Consider the following 22,131-nt stretch of genomic DNA (forward strand, 5'->3'; position numbering starts at 1 on the left):
ATGATAAATTAACAGGCACCGCATCGATTATATGCAACGCAGGACAAGCTAGATAAACTAGTAATATCATCAACCATGTGTAGTTAACTAGTGATTATGTTAAGATTGATTATTTTTTATAAGATACGTTTAATGCTAGCTAGCACCTTACCTTGGCTCCTTGCTGCACTCGCATAACAAGTAGTCAGCCTGCCACTCCTCGTGGAGTGCAATGTAATTGGCCATGATCGGTGTCCAAAAATGCCGATTACGATTGTTATGAAAACTTAAAATTGGCCCTAATTAATCGGCCATTCCGATTAATCGGTCGACCTCTAGTCTGCGCATGCTCTGAGGATGCGGCTAGGGATGCCGTCTGGGCCAGCAGCCTTGCGAGGGAGGGGAATATACACGGCTGTGACTATAATAGAAGGGAATTCCCTAGAAGATAATGCAGTCAGCATTTGATTGTAAGGAATTCTAGGTCGGGTGAACAAAAGGACTTGAGTTCCTGTATGCTGTTGTGATTACACCATGAGTCGTTAATCATAAGGCATACACCCTTCTTCTTACCATAGAGTTATTTGTTTCTGACGGTGCAATGCGTGAAGAAATCGGGTGGCTGTACTGACTCTGACAATATATCCCGAGTGAGCCATGTTTCCGTGAAACAGAGCATCTCTGATGTCTCTCTGGAAGGCAACTTGTGCCCTAATTTCATCCACCTTGTTATCTAGAAATTGTACATTGGCGAATTACAGGCCTCTCTCAGCTTTTTAAGTGGGAGAACTTGCACAATTGGTGGCTGACTAAATACTTTTTTGCCCCACTGTATATGCTCGGAAGCGGTGGATGGTGTGCTCGCCTTCTAAGTCTGACCAGTAGGCCGCTCTGTCTGCCTCTCCTGCGGCGACAGTGTTGTTTTGGGTCGGCCTATGGGATAAGATCCAATGTCCAGGGTGGAGGTCCGAACAAAGGATCCACTTCGGGAAAGACGTATTCCTGGTCATAATGATGGTAAGTTGACATCGCTTTCATATCCAATAGTTCTTCCCGGCTGTATGTAATAACACTTGAGATTTTCTGGCTAACAATTTAAGGAATAATCAAAATTATTATAAAACAAATAACTGCATAGTTTTCTAAGGACCTGAAGCGAGGCGACCATCTCTGTCGGCGGCATCTTGTTATGCGTCTGTTCCGATTAAATGTTTGACTCCCCGTACCTGTTTCTCGACTCCAGCGTCGGTCCTTACAAGTTTGTGATCTAGGCAGGCTACTGCTTGGGAAGGTCAGCCACTCAGAAGTACGAGATGGGGAGGGGTGTGGGGGAGGTTGACCTCAGGTCTCCCCACTGGAAGCCCGAGGTAGGGGGAGCGTAGGGAGAATCTATCAAATAGTGCACCTTTAACTTCGTACAGTACAAATGCAATTAGTCAAATCAGTCACACTACGAAATGCTACCAAATAAACCACAATTCATTCATAATTCTGTAAATATATAGTTTCACTGACATATTGTTGCATTTTTTTCTGGTTTGTGTGAAATCATTGAGAATAATATAAAACCAGTGTGCACACCACCAAGGTGAATTGGTTTAGTCTTGACTCTTAGTTGACAGTGTTGAGGGATGGATAATGTATTGATGCTCGAGTGCCAAATCAACACAAATTTGTTTCTATTTGTCTTTGTTACTTCTTTTTGATATTTATGAGTCTTATTTTTGTATATATTTTTATATTAAAATAGTTTTAAATGTTAGGATTATTTATTTGTGTTGTTCTAAATGTCTGAATAAAAATTGCATTTTTTGTATGGGGGGGGGGGGGGTATTTGTTCTGTAGACAATCTACTTACCATGGCAACGGTGCTGTTTTGGAGACATCTCCACCAGTTTCGGGGAGGATACGCCCTAGATTTCTCCAACTGTGGAAAAAAGCTCAGCTATTCCTATGCAGGAAATGGAAGATACGATATCACTATCGTTTGATAGATTTCTTCCAATGAATTCCTGTCACTCAGAGTGGAAGTCTGTATATTTGTTCCCATGCCCTTATTTTGAATTATACAAGAACCATACCAACGTAGCCTTATGTTCATGCATGAGCAAATGATAAGAGGATTGTGCGCTCGGATACTGAAGTGGAAGCAGGAGTCCGTGCTCGAGTCCCTTGAGTTGATGTCCTCTGGACACGCCGCCACAGTATACGATCATTGTCCAGTCAACACATGAACGAAGTACCATCAATAAAAAAATGTTTTGGAGTTTTTTTGTTTCATTTTTAAAGCGTTTGAGGTTCTTCATGTAATGAAAAGCTCTATATAAAATACATATATTATTATTATTAATGACCATTGTAATATGTAAAATATATAACATAGAGCATATGGGGATTTTAACAAAGTTTGCCCAAATCCCTAACATTACCCTAACCATAACCAATATGCTAACCTTATTCCCATTCCTACCCTTAAATGAAGACCAACCACGATATGGTTGTGTATTGACTTTGTGTCTGTGGTAACTACTGGAAACCAAGTTTTAGATGAAGTGCTACAGTGTTGCTGGAAAGTGAAAATATCTTCAAGCGACAGTTGAAGTTGTCCATGGACTGGTTGGTACTGATTAAACAGCCAGCTAGATAGTGCCAACAAGATCAGAGAGAACTTGTTAGATCGAGAGACCGACTTGTCTTCACATAAAATCAACTTTAAAAAGGACAGCCAGTATAATGTTTTATTCAAATGCATGGACTAAGTGCTTGATATGCCTTATCTTTTTAACAAGTGGAAATGGTGAGTACGTTTCTAGTCATGGTAACTTTGCTGTACAGTAACCGTTTGCTAGCTAACGTTTATAAAAGTTATAGCTTAATGTTTTGGTTACAAATAGACACTTTGCTAATTTGAGCTGGCCAACGTAACTCTCATTGTGTGTGGAGTTGACATATTCTACTATATCATGTTCTCACAGCCGAGTGTCCCAAACCTCAAGTAGAGGGAAATGTTGTTCTAACGACTGATGCGCTATTAATGAACGATTTTCCGGAGGGAGGGGAAGCCACTTTTGAGTGTGCCAACGGCTACTTGAAAGAGCAAGGATCTGAAAGAATCACCTGCACAAGTGGAAAGTGGAGCACGCTCAAATTAACCTGCAAAAGTATGCGGCAAAATAGTAGCAATTTTCTCAGTTTTTCTGTAAAGTGCGATTTTTATTGCATGTTTGATTTATTTACTGTTTGATTGTTTGTTGCTGGCGTTAACTTGGCTCGATGATTATTCATTTCAGAGAAGGACTGTGGTGCCCCCAGGAAGATTCCACATTTGACATATGAGTTTAAGGAAGGTACGCTTTTTGGTGCATCAGCAAGAGCAATCTGTGATAAAGGGTGAGTATGCTTCATCATGTATCTAATGTATCATCAGAGTATGTTAGAATTATTTTGTCAAAAGATTCAATGCCAGACAACCACCCCACCCAACCACCTCCAATAATGAATGTATAAACTAGATGGCTGATAAGGGGTGCTGTGTTGAAGCCACCCTGCCTCCATCTTGGCACTCCCCCACCGCTGTAAGACATATTTTGGAAGCTATAGAAATTAATTTATTAAAGAAGAACTGAAACATTTTAGTATGTTAAGGCAATTTTGATAACCAAATGTGATAAAGAAGCATGTTCCTACCCGTAAAACTGCTGAAAAACTGTTTTAAAATCACAATTGGCCTCATGGTGAAATCCCTGAGCAGTTTCCTTTCTCTCCAGTGACTAAGTTAGGAAGGGTGCCTGTATTTTTGTTGTGACTGTGTGTATTGATACACAATTCAAAGTTTTACTAATCGACCAATAGGAGCCCTTCTTTGTGGTCTTTGTTGTTGGATCTGTGCTTGAAATTCACTGCTCGACTGAGGGACCTTACAGATATTTGAATGTGTGGGGTAGTCATTTAAAAATCATGTTAAACACTGTTATGCACACAGACTGAGTCCATGCAACTTATGTAACTTGTTAAGCACATTTTTAGTCCTGAACTTATTTAGGCTTGCCATAAGAAAAGGGTTGCATGCTTATTGTCTCAAGACATTTTAGCTTTTAATTAATTTACAAACATTTCTAAAAACATAATTCCAACTTGACATTATGGGGTATTGTGTGTAGATCAGTGACACAAAATCTCAATGTAATCCATCTTAAATTCCGGCTGTAGCACAACAAAAATTGGAAAAGGTCAAGGGGTGTGAATACTTTCTGAAGGCACTGTACTGTAGAATTGCATTCATTCCTATGGAGGACTGCTCCTACTGGGGAGTGCAAATATGGCCGACCGTAGGCTTCAAAACCTCTCAATAGCCAATAGATGGCATAAGCAATCCAGGGTTTATATACATCATTGACCACCTCTCACATGCTCTCTCCCCTTCTTCTAGTTATCAACTTATGGGCCCAAGTTACAGGCAGTGTTATGCCATAGGTTGGAGTGGAAGACCAAGATGTAAAGGTAAATCTCCCATATTTGCCATTGACACACTTGGACATCTATGCATGACTCCCTGTCAAAGCATGACTCCCTGTCAAAGCATGACTCCCTGTCAAGGCATGACTCCTTAATAAAGGTTAAATAAAATAGAAAATAAGGCATTGAACTTGTTTGAATAAAGACCACAAATATAATGCAACCATGTATGTGTCTTCCTCAGTGGTAACTTGTGATAAACCTCCTGAGATAATGCATGGCACGATCATAGAGAAGCCTGGCGAAGAGTTACCAGAGTATGGTGGTGTCATACAGTACTCCTGTAATGAAGGTTACACCCTCATTGGAAACAAATCAATTGAGTGTATTGAAGATGGTGAATACAACTCATTACCTCCTGAATGTAAAGGTATGGATTCCATTTATGTTTGATCAATTATCTGCCAACTTTTATGGGTTATATGCTTTACAGAGGATACATTATATATTATTGTTGTAGATCCGCCTTCACCCTACATCTAGACACTGCAGGCATGTGTCGGACTATCATAAGGAACATTGTCATTGATCTTCCTTCTGTAAATCCCTGTCAGTGTCATATGTAACAGTGGTGTACACTTGAAGGTGCAATACTGAATAATCATTGTACATTTCTATTTCATAGATGTCAATGACATTCTTTTGAAACCAACAACTATATCAACATCATCAATAACAACAACATCGACTGTTCCACCCACAATACGAGGTAGAGGAAATCCAAGTAAATCTATCCCAGTGTAATCAAGGGCTTGATAATTCATTGAATTTGGTATTTGCAGTTTCAGGGAGTAACAGTGGTGTACACTAATTAAAAATGAAAGCACTGCATGAAGGTGCAATACTGAATAATCATTGTACATTTCTATTTCATAGATGTCAATGACATTCTTTTGAAACCAACAACTATATCAACATCATCAATAACAACAACATCGACTGTTCCACCCACAATACAAGGTAGAGGAAATCCAAGTAAATCTATCCCAGTGTAATCAAGGGCTTGATAATTCATTGAATTTGGTATTTGCAGTTTCAGGGAGTAACAGTGGTGTACACTAATTAAAAATGAAAGTACTGTATGAAGGTGCAATACTGAATAATCATTGTACATTTCTATTTTATAGATGTCCATGACATTCTTTTGAAACCAACAACTATATCAACATCATCAATAACAACAACATCGACTGTTCCACCCACAATACAAGGTAGAGGAAATCCAAGTAAATCTATCCCAGTGTAATCAAGGGCTTGATAATTCATTGAATTTGGTATTTGCAGTTTCAGGGAGTAACAGTGGTGTACACTAATTAAAAATGAAAGCACTGTATGAAGGTGCAATACTGAATAATCATTGTACATTTCTATTTTATAGATGTCCATGACATTCTTTTGAAACCAACAACTATATCAACATCATCAATAACAACAACATCGACTGTTCCACCCACAATACGAGGTAGAGGAAATCCAAGTAAATCTATCCCAGTGTAATCAAGGGCTTGATAATTCATTGAATTTGGTATTTTCAGTTTCAGGGAGTAACAGTGGTGTACACTAATTAAAAATGAAAGCACTGTATGAAGGTGCAATACTGATTAACCATTGTACATTTCTATTTCATAGATGTCAATGACATTCTTTTGAAACCATCAACTATATCAACATCATCAATAACAACAACATCGACTGTTCCACCCACAATACGAGGTAGATGAAATCCAAGTAAATCTATCCCAGTATAATCAAGGGCTTGTTTATTAATTTAATTTGAAATTTGCAGTTTCAGGGAGGAATAATGGCATTGGGGAACATGACACCAATGCAGCTACTGGTGAGTTAAGTTGATTCAATTGATTATTATTTTGTAGTATATTTTTCTAGCTCATATTTGAACAAATAATACTGAATCTCTCTTTCAGAGATTGCAGCAGTTGTGGGAAGTGGGATCGGCACTGTCATAAGTAAGAATTTCATCATTTGAAACAATCACAAGTGAGAGGGGGGATATTTGTTTCTAATACACTTTTTGAAGAAGTAGCTGTTGAGTTCAAAGATATGTTCTAACTAAACTGGATACTTTGTTTTATACTGTACTGGGGAAACATTCCCTTCTGTAGCCCATCAGGAATTTCCTCCACATTACTTGATTTGTTACACTAGTAAGCCTAGTTAAACTGCCTACTTTCACATTTTACCATGTTTATCAGATTTGTGTTACACTTTCTCTTCACCATTTGAAGATCATACAGTGGACTCATGATTGATACCTTGTCTTTTGCAGTTACACTTATTGTTCTGATCACACGGTATTGTAAGAGGAAAGGGTGAGAACCTACATTTAATAATTTATCTTTTTCGAAAATAGTCCATGATTAAGCACGATTTCACCTACAACTAAATCACAGATGATATTTTCCTCTTACTAACTATACTGTATGTGCATTAACCACAGCTTCTGGCAACTGACTTACACCGTCATTAAATCAAACAATTATTTGGATAAACTAGCTATACGGTTGGCCAATTAATTGACCAAAACAATATTTGTTAACAAAACTTTATTTACATAACCCATCAACTAACATTCAGTCTGGCCATGGGCATTTATACTGTATTTATTTATTCCCTACAGTATCTGTGATTTGCATGATCAAACTTTTTGCTGGTTACTTTTCCCTGTTTTGGCCAAAAAATTACATTTTTCCTGCAGTGTGTTGAAAAATCAAGGAAGTAAGGAAACCCTTTGCAAAGGCACTCTCGGACAGATATTGGCTTTGAAAAAGAGAATAGAGTATGTTGTTCTAAAGGGAGGTGGGGTAGTAGGCTAGGCTATACACAGTGCTGAGCTGACCAGCTTTCTAACTGCCTACCACACTGGAACACACAAACTACCCAACTAAAACACTGCTAAAATACTGAGATTGGCATGCAGAATATATTTCTTTACTGCACTATTATATGTAAACATGGTAATCCTGACAAACTGTCATTGTTTGAAAATGATACATAGCTCGTACCAGTTTGGAGAAGACCGAAGTCGAACAGAGGAATTATTACAATTTCAAAATAACTAAGTTGAATGCCTACCCAAGGTACCTACAGTTCATACATATCATTATATTAAAACCATTATTCAAAAATATGATCACCATCTTTTAACCAAAGTCTCACTCATATGACTATACGGTTTGTGTTAGTCTTTGAGCTTGAGTAATCTAAATAGTGACACTATTGTTAAAACTGCTCCACTGAGTCAATGCTTTGTCTAAAATGTCTCATTTCTTTCCAGGGCTAGGACTGCACCTATCTGCTAGTCTGCATCTGTAGCCTTGAAAAGTAGTGCCAGCGGATTGTTCCTCTTTTATTAAGTTGTTTTTGAAAGTCAGTTCAGCGGAAATGTTTTAACCCAATGTTCTATTTATATACAAAACTGAAATATACGTAATTGTCTTTTCAACTGCCATATTTGACTACAGGTTGCTAGCTTGCTCTGTTGTGTGGGCAGAAGCCCCTGTAATGAGATTAGTGCACTAAAAAAAATGTATGATTGAGGAAATCCCCAGGCTGATAATCACTGACCATTTCTAAATGTGTGCTTACTGATCGTGGCTCACAGGAAAATAACAGTAAGAGACAGTTTCCTGGACCCAGGTTAAGCCTACAGCACTGTATTCCTTTTCAACTAGGCTTAATCTGGGTCCAGGAAACCAGCTCTTCATGTTATTTTCCTGCAGTCCCAAATGTCACAAAATAACGTCAATCTTATTTACTTAGAGGTTTTGTACTTATATTTGATAGTGTGTATTGTGTGATTTAAGAGATCAAATAATTTTCATGATAACTGCCTTTTCTCATTCTTTGAGACACGTGTAAATATGTGTAACAAATGTCGTCTAGAGAAAGAGAGGAGGACCGAACCGCAGCGTGGTAAATGTTCATAATTTTAATTAAAGAAAGCACTGAACACTGAATCAATACAAAAATAACAGAACGAACGAAACAGTCCTGTCTGTTGACATACACACGTAACACAAAGTCAGAAAATAAACACCCACAAAACACAGGTGGAAAAAGGCTACCTAAGTATGATTCTAGGCCGAACACAGAAACCAAACATAGAAAAACAAACAGACTGCCCACCCCAACTCACGCCCTGACCATATAAACAAAGACAAAACAAAGGAACTAAGGTCAGAACGTGACGGCTCCTGGCTGGCTGGCGGCTCCTGGCTGGCTGGCGGGAGACTCTGGCGGCCCAGGACAGACGGGAGACTCTGGCGGCCCAGGACAGACGGGAGACTCTGGCGGCCCACGACAGACGGGAGACTCTGGCGGCCCACGACAGACGGGAGACTCCGGCGGCCCAGGACAGACGGGAGACTATGGCGGCACTGGACAGGCGGGAGCACCTGTAGGGAGGAGACGGAGAGACAGCCTGGTGCGGGGGGCTGCCACCAGAGGGCTGGTGCGTGGAGGTGGCACCGGATAGATCGGACCGTGCAGGCGCACTGGAGCTCTTGAGCACCGAGCCTGCCCAACCTTACCTGGTTGAATGCTCCCCGTAGCCAGGGCTGTGCTGGCGAACCGGGGACACCATGCGTAAGGCTGGTGCCATGTACGCCAGCCCGAGGAGACGCACTGCAGACCAGATGCGTAGAGCCGGCTTCATGGCACCTGGCTCGATGCCCACTCTTGCCCGGCCGATACGAGGAGCTTTAATGTACCGCACCAGGCTATGCACATGCACCGGGGACACCGTGCGCTCCACCGCATAACACGGTGCCTGCCCGGTCCCTCTCTGTCTGTCTCCAGTAAGCACGGGGAGTTGGCGCAGGTCTCCTACCTGCCTTAGCCACACTCCCCGTGTTCCGCCCCCCCCCCCCCCCCCCCCCCCCCCCAATACATTTTAGGGGCTGCCTCTCGGGCTTCCTTGCCAGCCGTGTTCCCTCGTGTCGCTGGATCCTCTCTCCGGCTTTTCCCTTCTCCCATGGGAGGCGATCCCTTCCAGCCAGGATCTCCTCCCATGTGTAGCAACCCTTGCCGTCCAAAACGTCCTCCCATGTCCAGGAGTCCTGACATCACTGCTGCTGCTGCTGCTGCCCGTTACCACGCTGCTTGGTCCTTTTGTGGTGGGTGTTTCTATAACGGATGTCATCGGGAGAAAGAGAGGAGGACCAAAGCGCAGCGTGGGAAGTGTTCATAATGTTAATTAAAGAAAGCACTGAACACTGAATCAATACAAAAATAACAGAATGAACAAAACGAAACAGTCCTGTCTGGTGACATACACACGTAACACAAATACAGAAAATAAACACTCACAAAACACAGGTGGAAAAAGGCTATCTAAGTATGATTCTCAATCAGAGACAACTAACAACACCTGCCTCTGATTGAGAACCATACTAGGCCGAACACAGAAACCAAACATAGAAAAACAAACAGACTTCCCACCCCAACTCACGCCCTGACCATATAAACAATGACAAAACAAAGGAACTAAGGTCAGAACGTGACAATATGAAAGTATGTACATTGTCTAATAATCATGGTTGGGTAGGTAAATGTGATCTGCTACAGTTACTATACTATATCCCAGAAATGTTCCTTTGCACAAAAAGCTTATTTCTCTCCAATGTTGTGCATAAATTAGGTTACATCTAGGGTTGCCAACTTTTTTACTACCAAATAAGGGACAAAAGGTGGCGTGCCAGTGCACAGTGCCACGGCGGTATGGGTATGGTGTCGTGTGAATGAATATACACTGTATATTCATATTCTTATTCAATTGGAAAGGCAAAACATTTCTATATTCCATTTAGCCTATAGATTTACTAAAACTGTATCATTATGTAAACTTATATGAATAAACCTCAAAATACATTTTCAAAGAAATCACAATTTGGACCTTTACAGCAACAACAAAACAACTTTTCAAATGCAAAAGAGGAAAGAGGGGCATGAGTCACTCACCAAAAACGATTGTGCTATTTTCGCAAATGCTTTTGTTAAATCATCCCCCGTTTGGCGAAGTTGGCTGTCTTTGTTAGGAAGAAATAGTCTTCACACAGTTCACAACGAGCCAGGCGGCCCAAACTGCTGCATATACCCTGACTCTGTTGCACAGAACGCAAGAGAAGTGACACAATTTCCCTAGTTAAAAGAAATGTTAGCAGGCAATCTTAACTAAATATGCAGGTTTAAAAATATATACTTGTGTATTGATTTTAAGAAAGGCGTTGATGTTTATGGTTAGGTACACATTGGTGCAACAACAGTGCTTTTTCTGAAATGCGCTTGTTAAATCATCCGTTTGGCGAAGCAAGCTATGATTCAAAGCTAAATTAACAGGCACCGCATTGATTATATGCAACGCAAAACAAGCTAGATAAACTAGTAATATCATCAACCATGTGTAGTTAACTAGTGATTATGTTAAGATTGATTATTTTTAATGCTAGCTAGCACCTTACCTTGGCTCCTTGCTGCACTCGCATAACAAGTAGTCAGACTGCCACTCCTCGTGGAGTGCAATGTAATCGGCCATGATCGGTGTCCAAAAATGCAGATTACGATTGTTATGAAAACTTCAAATCGGCCCTAATTAATCGTCCATTCCGATTAATCGGTCGACCTCTAGTCTGCGCATGCTCTGAGGATGCGGCTCGGGATGCCGTCTGGGCCGGCAGCCTTGCGAGGGTTAACACGTTTAAATGTTTTACTCACTTTGGCCAAGGAAAAGGAGAGCCCACAGGCTTTGGTACCGGGCCATGTCAGTGGCACTGTATTGTCCTCAAAGTGAGCAAAGAAGTTGTTTAATTTGTCTGGGAGCAATAGATCGGTGTCCGCAACGGGGCTGGTTTTCTTTTTGTAATCCGTGATTGACTGTAGACACTGCCACATACGTTTGAGCCGTTGAATTGCGACTCTACTTTGTCTCTATACTGATTGCTTGATTGCCTTGCGGAGGGAATAGCTGCACTGTTTGTATTCGGTCGTGTTTCCGGTCGCCTTGCCATGATTAAGAGCGGTGGTTTGCGCTTTCAGTTTCGCGCAAATGCTGCCATCAATCCACGGTTTCTGGTTAGGGAAGGTTTTAATGTTCACAGAGTGAACGACATCTCCGATGCACTTGTTAACTAACTCGCTCACCGAGTCAGCGTATACGACAATGTTATTGTCTGAGGGGGGAGGGGGGGGGGGGGGGGGGGGTATACACGGCTGTGACTATAATCGAAGAGAATTCCCTGGAAGCATTTGATTGTAAGGAATTCTAGGTTGGGTGAACAAAAGGACTTGAGTTCCTGTATGTTGTTGTGATTACACCATGAGTCGTTAGTCATAAGGCATACACCCTTCTTCTTACCATAGAGATATTTGTTTCTGTCGGCTCGACGCGTGAAGAATCCGGGTGGCTGTACTGACTCTGACAACATATCCCGAGTGAGCCATATTTCCGTGAAACAGAGCATCTCTGATGTCTCTCTGGAAGGCAACTCATGCCCTAATTTTGTCCACCTTGTTATCTAGAGATTGTACATTGGCGAGTTATATTCTAGGAAGCGGTGGATGGTGTGCTCGCCTTCTGAGTCTGACCAGTAGGCCGCTCTGTCTGCCTCTCCTGCGGCGACAGCGGTGTTTTGGGTCGGCCTCTGGGATAAGATCGCATGTCCAGGGTGGAGGTCCGACAAAGGATCCGCTTCGGGAAAGACGTATTCCTGGTCATAATGATGGTAAGTTGACATCGCTTTTATGTCCAATAGTTCTTCCCGGCTGTATGTAATAACACTTGAGATTTTCTGGCTAACAATTTAAGGAATAATACATTATAAAACAAATAACTGCATAGTTTTCTAAGGACCTGAAGCGAGGCGACCATCTCTGTCGGCGCCATCTTGTTATGCGTTTTTTCCGATTAAATGTTTGACTCCGCGTCCCTGTTTCTCAACTCCAGCGTCGGTCCTTACAAGTTTGTGATCTAGGCAGGCCACTGCTTGGGAAGGTCAGCCACTCAGAAGTACGAGATGGGGAGGGGTGTGGGGGAGGTTGACCTCAGGTCTCCCCACTGGAAGCCCGAGGTAGGGGGAGCGTGAGAATCTATCAAATAGTGCACCTTTAACTCCGTACAGTACTAATGCAATTAGTAAAATCAGTCACACTACGAAATGCTACCAAATAAACCACAATTCATTCATAATACTGTAAATATATAGTTTCACTGACATATTGTTGCATTTTTTTCTGGTTTGTGCGAAATCGTTAAGAATAATATAAAACCAGTGTGCACACCACCAAGGTGAATTGGTTTAGTCTTGACCCTTGGTTGACAGTGTTGAGGGATGGGTAATGTATTGATGCTCGAGTGCCAAATCAACACAAATTTGTTTCTATTTGTCTTTGTTACTTCTTTTTGTATGTATTTTTATATTTATATAGTTTTACATTTTAGGATGATTCATTTTTGTTGTTCCAAATGTCTGAATAAAAATTACAGTTAGTGCAGAATGGTGCTTTTTTTGTATGAAGGTTGGGTTCGCCCAGGGAGCCATACCAGCTAGAACCGCCACTGCTGTCAGGGATATTTCTTCTGTAGACAATCTACTTACCATGGCAACGGTGCTGTTTTGGAGATCTCCACCAGTTTAGGGGAGGATACGCCCTAGATTTCTCCAACTGTGGAAAAAAGCTCAGTTATTCCTATGCAGGAAATGGAAGATACGATATCATTATCGTTTGATAGAAGTCTGTATACTTGTTCCCATGCCCTTACTTTGAATTATACAAGAACCATACCAATGTAGTCTTATGTTCATGCATGAGCAAATGATAAGGAGGATTGTCCGCTCGGATACTGAAGTGGAAGTCCGTGCTCGAGTCCCTTGAGTTGATGTCCTCTGGACACGCCGCCACCGTATAAGATCATTGTCCAGCCAACACATGAACGAACTACCATCAATAAATGAGTTTTTTGTTTCATTTTTAAAGCGTTTGAGGTTCTTCATGTAATGAAAAGCTCTATATAAAATACATATATTATTATTATTATTAATGACCATTGTAATATGTTAAATATATAACTTAGAGCATATGGGGATTTTAACAAAGCCTGCCCAAATCCCTGACCTCTATCCTGTGCAGTTTCAAGCGCATGAAGCGCAATAAGACACGTTGACAGATCAAGTGCATCATTTATCTTCAGTTGAGCCAACCGAAACTCAAACTTGTCCACAGGTCACAAGGCAGGGGAGGATGGAAACTATTCAGTGATGTGGTCAGTTAACTCATAGCTTTCTCCACTTCAGTCAAAATTACATGAACTCCATTTCCCCTTCTATGTATTCTCAACTAGGCCCTCTTCAGAAACATATCATAATCATTATTTAATCAGGATTAATTATAATACTGTATTATTAGGTTATTATGGAGTAGCTCTGGGTTACTCTGCGCGTGGTGTTACGGGCGTCACAATTTAACACTGCCAAAAGTCAGCCACCATATCTTCTTAAAATGTGATTTATAACATTACCCTAACCTTAACCAATATGCTAACCTTAAATGAAGACCAAAAAACAAATTTTTGTCTTAATAGTTTTTTTTACGATATGGTTGTGTATTGACTTTGTAGCTGTGGTAACTACGTGAAACCCCGTTTTAGGTGAAACGCTACAGGGTTGCTATGGTTGCTGGAAAGTGAAAATATCTTCAAGCGACAGTTGAAGTCGTCCATGGGACTGGTTGGTACTGAGTAAACAGCCAGCTAGGTAGTGCCAACAAGATCAGAGAGAACTTGTTAGATCGAGAGACTGACTTGTCTTCACATAAAATCAACTTTAAAAAGGACAGCCAGTATAATGTTTTATTCAAATGCATGGACTAAGTGCTTGATATGCCTTATCTTTTTAACAAGTGGAAATGGTGAGTACGTTTCTAGTCATGGTAACTTTGCTGTACAGTAACCGTTTGCTAGCTAACGTTTATAAAAGTTATAGCTTAATGTTTTGGTTACAAATAGACACTTTGCTAATTTGAGCTGGCCAACGTAACTCTCATTGTGTGTGGAGTTGACCTATTCTACTATATCATGTTCTCACAGCCGAGTGTCCCAAACCTCAAGTAGAGGGAAATGTTGTTCTAACGACTGATGCGCTATTAATGAACGATTTTGCGGAGGGAGGGGAAGCCACTTTTGAGTGTGCCAACGGCTACTTGAAAGAGCAAGGATCTGAAAGAATCACCTGCACGAGTGGAAAGTGGAGCACGCTCAAATTAACCTGCAAAAGTATGCGGCAAAATAGTAGCAATTTTCTCAGTTTTTCTGTAAAGTGCGATTTTTATTGCATGTTTGATTTATTTACTGTTTGATTGTTTGTTGCTGGCGTTAACTTGGCTCGATGATTATTCATTTCAGAGAAGGACTGTGGTGCCCCCAGGAAGATTCCACATTTGACATATGAGTTTAAGGAAGGTACGCTTTTTGGTGCATCAGCAAGAGCAATCTGTGATAAAGGGTGAGTATGCTTCATCATGTATCTAATGTATCATCAGAGTATGTTAGAATTATTTTGTCAAAAGATTCAATGCCAGACAACCACCCCACCCAACCACCTCCAATAATGAATGTATAAACTAGATGGCTGATAAGGGGTGCTGTGTTGAAGCCACCGTGCCTCCATCTTGGCACTCCCCCACCGCTGTAAGACATATTTTGGAAGCTATAGAAATTAATTTATTAAAGATGAACTTAAACATTTTAGTATGTTAAGGCAATTTTGATAACCAAATGTGATAAAGAAGCATGTTCCTACCCTTAAAACTGCTGAAAAACTGTTTTAAAATCACAATTGATGTATTGATACACAATTCAAAGTTTTACTAAGCGACCAATAGGAGTCCTTCTTTGTGGTCTTTGTTGTTGAATCTGTGCTTGAAATTCACTGCTCGACTGAGGGACCTAACAGATAATTGAATGTGTGGGGTAGTCATTTAAAAATCATGTTAAACACTGTTAATGCACACAGAGTGAGTCCATGTAACTTATGTGACTTGTTAAGCACATTTTTAGTCCTGAACTTATTTAGGCTTGCCATAACAAAAGGGTTGCATGCTTATTGTCTCAAGACATTTCAGCTTTTAATTAATTTACAAACATTTCTAAAAACATAATTCCAACTTGACATTATGGGGTATTGTGTGTAGATCAGTGACACAAAATCAAAATTTAATACATTTTAAATTCAGGCTGTAGCACAACAAAAATTGGAAAAAGTCAAGGGGTGTGAATACTTTCTGAAGGCACTGTACTGTAGAATTGCATTCATTCCTATGGAGGACTGCTCCTACTGGGGAGTGCAAATATGGCCGACCGTAAGCTTCAAAACCTCTCAATAACCAATAGATGGCATAAGCAATCCAGGGTTTATATACATCATTGACCACCTCTCACATGCTCTCTCCTCCTCTTCTAGTTATCAACTTATGGGCACAAGTTACAGGCAGTGTTATGCCACAGGTTGGAGTGGAAGACCAAGATGTAAAGGTAAATCTCCCATATTTGCCATTGACACACTTGGACATCTATGCATGACTCCCTGTCAAAGCATGACTCCTTGTCAAAATAAAGGTTAAATAAAATGAAAATAAGGCATTGAACTTGTTTGAATAAAGACCACAGATATAATGCAACCATGTATGTGTCTTCCTCAGTGGTAACTTGTGATAAACCTCCTGAGATAATGAATGGCACGATCATAGAGAAGCCTGGTGAAGAGTTACCAGAGTATGGTTGTGTCATACAGTACTCCTGTAATGAAGGTTACACCCTCATTGGAAACAAATCAATTGAGTGCATTGAAGATGGTGAATACAACTCATTACCTCCTGAATGTAAAGGTATGGATTCCATTTATGTTTGATCAATTATCTGCCAACTGTTATGGGTTATATGCTTTACAGAGGATACATTATATATTATTGTTGTAGATCCGCCATCACCCTACATCTAGACACTGCAGGCATGTGTCGGACTATCATAAGGAACATTGTCATTGATCTTCCTTCTGTAAATCCCTGTCAGTGTCATATGTAACAGTGGTGTACACTTGAAGGTGCAGTACTGAATAATCATTGTACATTTCTATTTCATAGATGTCAATGACATTCTTTTGAAACCAACAACTATATCAACATCATCAATAACAACAACATCGACTGTTCCACCCACAATACGAGGTAGAGGAAATCCAAGTAAATCTATCCCAGTGTAATCAAGGGCTTGATAATTCATTGAATTTGGTATTTGCAGTTTCAGGGAGTAACAGTGGTGTACACTAATTAAAAATGAAAGCACTGCATGAAGGTGCAATACTGAATAATCATTGTACATTTCTATTTCATAGATGTCAATGACATTCTTTTGAAACCAACAACTATATCAACATCATCAATAACAACAACATCGACTGTTCCACCCACAATACGAGGTAGAGGAAATCCAAGTAAATCTATCCCAGTGTAATCAAGGGCTTGATAATTCATTGAATTTGGTATTTGCAGATTCGGGGAGTAACAGTGGTGTACACTAATTAAAAATGAAAGCACTGCATGAAGGTGCAATACTGAATAATCATTGTACATTTCTATTTCATAGATGTCAATGACATTCTTTTTAAACCAACAACTATATCAACATCATCAATAACAACAACATCGACTGTTCCACCCACAATACGAGGTAGAGGAAATCCAAGTAAATCTATCCCAGTGTAATCAAGGGCTTGATAATTCATTGAATTTGGTATTTGCAGATTCGGGGAGTAACAGTGGTGTACACTAATTAAAAATGAAAGCACTGCATGAAGGTGCAATACTGAATAATCATTGTACGTTTCTATTTCATAGATGTCAATGACATTCTTTTTAAACCAACAACTATATCAACATCATCAATAACAACAACATCGACTGTTCCACCCACAATACGAGGTAGAGGAAATCCAAGTAAATCTATCCTAGTGTAATCAAGGGCTTGATTATTAATTTAATTTGAAATTTGCAGTTTCAGGGAGGAATAATGGCGTTGGGGAACATGACACCAATGCAGGTACTGGTGAGTTAAGTTGATTCAATTGATTATTATTTTGTAGTATATTTTTCTAGCTCATATTTGAACAAATAATACTGAATCTCTATTTCAGAGATTGCAGCAGTTGTGGGAAGTGGGATCGGCACTGTCATAAGTAAGAATTCCATCATTTGAAACAATCACAAGTGAGAGGGGGGATATTTGTTTCTAATACACTTTTTGAAGAAGTAGCTGTTGAGTTCAAAGATATGTTCTAACTAAACTGGATACTTTGTTTTATACTGTACTGGGGAAACATTCCCTTCTGTAGCCCATCAGGAATTTCCTCCACATTACTTGATTTGTTACACTAGTAAGCCTAGTTAAACTGCCTACTTTCACATTTTACCATGTTTATCAGATTTGTGTTACACTTTCTCTTCACCATTTGAAGATCATACAGTGGACTCATGATTGATAACTTGTCTTTAGCAGTTACACTTATTGTTCTGATCACACGGTATTGTAAGAGGAAAGGGTGAGAACCTACATTTAATAATTTATCTTTTTCGAAAATAGTCCATGATTAAGCACGATTTCACCTACAACTAAATCACAGATGATATTTTCCTCTTACTAACTATACTGTATGTGCATTAACCACAGCTTCTGGCAACTGACTTACACCGTCATTAAATCAAACAATTATTTGGATAAACTAGCTATACGGTTGGCCAATTAATTAACCTAAACAATATTTGTTAACAAAACTTTATTTACATAACCCATCAACTAACATTCAGTCTGGCCATGGGCATTTATACTGTATTTATTTATTCCCTACAGTATCTGTGATTTGCATGATCAAACTTTTTGCTGGTTACTTTTCCCTGTTTTGGCCAAAAAATTACATTTTTCCTGCAGTGTGTTGAAAAATCAAGGTAGTAAGGAAATCCTTTGCAAAGGCACTCTCGGACAGATATTGGCTTTGAAAAAGAGAATAGAGTATGTTGTTCTAAAGGGAGGTGGGGTAGTAGGCTAGGCTATACACAGTGCTGAGCTGACCAGCTTTCTAACTGCCTACCACACTGGAACACACAAACTACCCAACTAAAACACTGCTAAAATACTGAGATTGGCATGCAGAATATATTTCTTTACTGCACTATTATATGTAAACATGGTAATCCTGACAAACTGTCATTGTTTGAAAATGATACATAGCTCGTACCAGTTTGGAGAAGACCGAAGTCGAACAGAGGAATTATTACAATTTCAAAATAACTAAGTTGAATGCCTACCCAAGGTACCTACAGTTCATACATATCATTATATTAAAACCATTATTCAAAAATATGTTCACCATCTTTTAACCAAAGTCTCACTCATATGACTATACGGTTTGTGTTAGTCTTTGAGCTTGAGTAATCTAAATAGTGACACTATTGTTAAAACTGCTCCGCTGAGTCAATGCTTTGTCTAAAATGTCTCATTTCTTTCCAGGGCTAGGACTGCACCTATCTGCTAGTCTGCATCTGTAGCCTTGAAAAGTAGTGCCAGCGGATTGTTCCTCTGACCATTCCCTGGTTGGACAAAGCCATTTAATTTACAGTGCCCTTATGTATGTGGCAATACTGAATGGAAGTTATAATTGCACTTTTTATTAAGTTGTTTTTGAAAGTCAGTTCAGCGGAAATGTTTTAACCCAATGTTTGAAAACCGGTATTTAAATATTTTTTTTCTCCATTTATATACAAAACTGAAATATACCTAATTGTCTTTTCAACTGCCTTATTTGACTACAGGTTGCTAGCTTGCTCTGTTGTGTGGGCAGAAGCCCCTGTAATGAGATTAGTGCACTAAACAAAATGTATGACTGAGGAAATTCCCAGGCTGATAATCACTGACCATTTCTAAATGTGTGCTTACTGATCGTGGCTCACAGGAAAATAACAGTAAGAGACAGTTTCCTGGACCCAGGTTAAGCCTACAGCACTGTATTCCTTTTCAACTAGGCTTAATCTGGGTCCAGGAAACCAGCTCTTCATGTTATTTTCCTGCAGCCCCAAATGTCACAAAATAATGTCAATCTTATTTACTTAGAGGTTTTGTACTTTTGATGTTCTAGTTTGTATTGTGTGATTTAAGAGATCAAATTATTTTTATGATAACTGCCTTTGCTCCTTCTTTGAGACACGTGTAAATATGAAAGTATGTACATTGTCTAATAATCATGGTTGGGTATGTTCATTTGTAAATGTAATCTGTTACAGTTACTATACTATATGCCAGAAATGTTCCATATCCACAAAAAGCTTATTTCTCTCAAATGTTGTGCATAAATTAGTTTACATCTAGGGTTGCCAACTTTTTCACTACCAAATAAGGGACAAAAGGTGCGTGCCAGTCAGTGCACAGTGCCACGGCGGTATGGGTATGGTGTCGTGTGAATACAGTGTATATTCATATTCTTATTCAATTGGAAAGGCAAAACATTTTTATATTCCATTTAGCCTATAGCTTTACTAAAACTCTATCATTATGTAAACTTATATGAATAAATCTCTAAATAAATTATCAAAGATATCACAATTTGGATCTTTACAGCAACAACAAAAAAACGTTTCAAATGCAAAAGAGGAAAGAGGGGCATGAGTCACTCACCAAGTCTACATATTTTTTGCTGCTTGTGACTGATTCAAGCCGTCCTTTCTCCTCTTGCATAGCCAGATAGAAGGCATTACATGACAAGTCACAGTTCCCAGATATTTGAAGTTCATTTTTGATCAGCTCTGTGCTACATCGGTTTCTTGAGTCTGACCATTTAATGTTCATCAGACAGAAAATCCTCTCTACAAAGACATTTGAGTCTGGCACACTGAGGACAAATGAGACAATCCTGAACATGTTGATCAAGTTGGCTTTCCTTAGGCTTTTGAATACTGCCACCTACTTCGCACTGGTGGATTTTGTGGTATCCTGTCTGGTATTCTGTATTTCCTCCAGGCTAGCACAAAACTCTTCATAGAGTTGGTCCATACTGACTGTATTACATGTTCTGGTGAGAAATCAAACCACTTGTCAATGTATGTGTCATAGAACTTCAAAGTCCTGTTGCTGCTTGGACCTTTGTGCTGACAATTGTTTGTCCATCAGCTTCTTGGTCTACTCAGAAAAAAACTGTCCTGTTTCAGCTGAAGCATCTTACATTTTGAACTTTTGGACTTACTCGTAAACATCTATGATGCAGAGCGCTGTTTCCTCCAGCTTTTTTTACGAGTTGGTCAAAAACACACCCACTTTGTGGAAAAAGCACAGATAAATCTCAGCATCTTCTGTTTTTTCTTTATACTCGAAAATACTATTCAGTGCCACAGGACAGGTCTCCCTAAGGGACCTGAAGTATGATGTAAGAGCTGGCCAGCTTTGCTGGAGACGATCGACAGCTGGATGAAGAGCCATCGTGAGCAAACATGTCGCAGAATTTCACGCCACTCGGTGTCAAAAAAGACAAAAAAATGCATGCAGTTCCTCTCTTCGGGAAGCGGATACTGATAAGTGGCTGTAAAACAATTGTCTCAATATCCACTGACCGCAGGCGTGCTTGCAGGCATTATGAGCTATGTGAGCTGGGCAATTAGCTTTCAGAATGTGATTGTTGGCTCTGCTCAATAACTGGTAAACGGAGGTGTTTTCCAATTATATCAGTTTCCGCAGTAGACGTCACGAAGAATGCACCGATATTGCTAGCACCTTTAGCTAGCGTGACCTTGTGCATTTCTGTGGAAGCATGCTGAGTTAGGTCATTCTCCCCTTCGTGGCCAATTGATATTTCCCGACACATAAAGTACAGAAAGCTTTGGTCGAGTCAACACTGACGGGCTTAACCCACATATTTTTTACCTCACATTGTTTGTTGTAGCTGCACAGTCTTGTTTGCATGTTTATCTATACTTCCTTGATATGCCAAACCGACCGAACAATAACAGAAATTACTTTGCATGAATTGGCGCGTTTACACTATACTGTTATTGGATGAATATACGGGACAAGGGAGGTCCCGTATGGGACAAACCTATTTAGCCCAATATAAGGGACATCCCGGCTAATACGGGACAGTTGGCAACCCTATTTACATTCCTGTTAGTGAGCATTTCTCCTTAGCCAGATAATCCAGCCACGCGACAGGTGTGGCATATCAAGAAGCTGATTAAACAGCATGATCATTACACAGGTGCACCTTGTGCTGGGATAATAAAAGGCCACTAAAATGTGCAGTTTTGTCACAGATGTCTCAAGTTTTGAGGGAGCTTGCAATTGGCATGCTGACTGCAGGAATGTCCAACAGAGCTGTTTCCAAATAATTGAATGTTAATTTCTCTACCATAAGTCACCTCCAAAATCGTTTTAGAGAATTTGGCAGTACATCCAACTGGCCTCACAACCGCAGACCACGTGTAATCACGCCAGCCCAGGACCTCCACATACGGCTCCTTCACCTGAGGGATTGTCTGATAAGGGGGAGTGGGGAAGCTGGGGAGTATTTCTGTCTGTAATAAAGCCCTTTTGTG

At 40.0% G+C, this 22,131-nt stretch overlaps 1 protein-coding gene across 5 annotated transcripts; it reads left to right on the forward strand.

Moving 5' to 3' along the window:
* The first annotated feature begins 871 nt into the window (after nucleotides 1–871).
* Nucleotides 872–21,835, forward strand: LOC139413437 (complement decay-accelerating factor-like). Of its 5 annotated transcripts, XM_071160819.1 has the most exons (19): nucleotides 872–996; nucleotides 2,955–3,140; nucleotides 3,270–3,369; nucleotides 4,409–4,479; nucleotides 4,679–4,864; nucleotides 5,120–5,203; nucleotides 5,371–5,454; nucleotides 5,622–5,705; nucleotides 5,873–5,956; nucleotides 6,124–6,207; nucleotides 16,645–16,728; nucleotides 16,896–16,979; nucleotides 17,147–17,230; nucleotides 17,398–17,481; nucleotides 17,555–17,605; nucleotides 17,694–17,735; nucleotides 18,056–18,098; nucleotides 18,785–18,866; nucleotides 19,064–21,835. In XM_071160819.1, exons 1-18 carry the CDS (start codon nucleotides 930–932, stop codon nucleotides 18,846–18,848), a joined length of 1,566 nt encoding a protein of 521 aa, XP_071016920.1. In that variant the 5' UTR covers nucleotides 872–929; the 3' UTR covers nucleotides 18,849–18,866; nucleotides 19,064–21,835. The 5 variants fall into 5 exon arrangements, with proteins under 5 accessions (XP_071016920.1, XP_071016921.1, XP_071016923.1 ...); XM_071160820.1 differs by lacking the exon at nucleotides 18,785–18,866 and having other exon boundaries at nucleotides 18,053–18,098; nucleotides 19,064–19,310; XM_071160822.1 differs by lacking the exons at nucleotides 16,645–16,728; nucleotides 16,896–16,979; nucleotides 17,147–17,230; ... (4 more) ...; nucleotides 18,785–18,866; nucleotides 19,064–21,835 and adding exons at nucleotides 6,281–6,331; nucleotides 6,420–6,461; nucleotides 6,782–6,824; nucleotides 7,511–7,592; nucleotides 7,790–8,338 and having other exon boundaries at nucleotides 875–996.
* The last annotated feature ends 296 nt before the right edge of the window (nucleotides 21,836–22,131 follow it).

This window comes from Oncorhynchus clarkii, chromosome 7 (assembly GCF_045791955.1).
Source record: "Oncorhynchus clarkii lewisi isolate Uvic-CL-2024 chromosome 7, UVic_Ocla_1.0, whole genome shotgun sequence".
NCBI lineage: Eukaryota > Metazoa > Chordata > Actinopteri > Salmoniformes > Salmonidae > Oncorhynchus > Oncorhynchus clarkii.

Bases quoted from the DNA above. Each gene is read 5' to 3' on its own strand.
- LOC139413437 (XM_071160819.1), top strand. From the start codon at position 930: ATGTCCAGGGTGGAGGTCCGAACAAAGGATCCACTTCGGGAAAGACGT. The intron at 3,370-4,408 runs GTGAGTATGCTT...CCCTTCTTCTAG, and splicing joins AGAGCAATCTGTGATAAAGG to TTATCAACTTATGGGCCCAA. The intron at 5,204-5,370 runs GTAGAGGAAATC...TCTATTTCATAG, and splicing joins TGTTCCACCCACAATACGAG to ATGTCAATGACATTCTTTTG.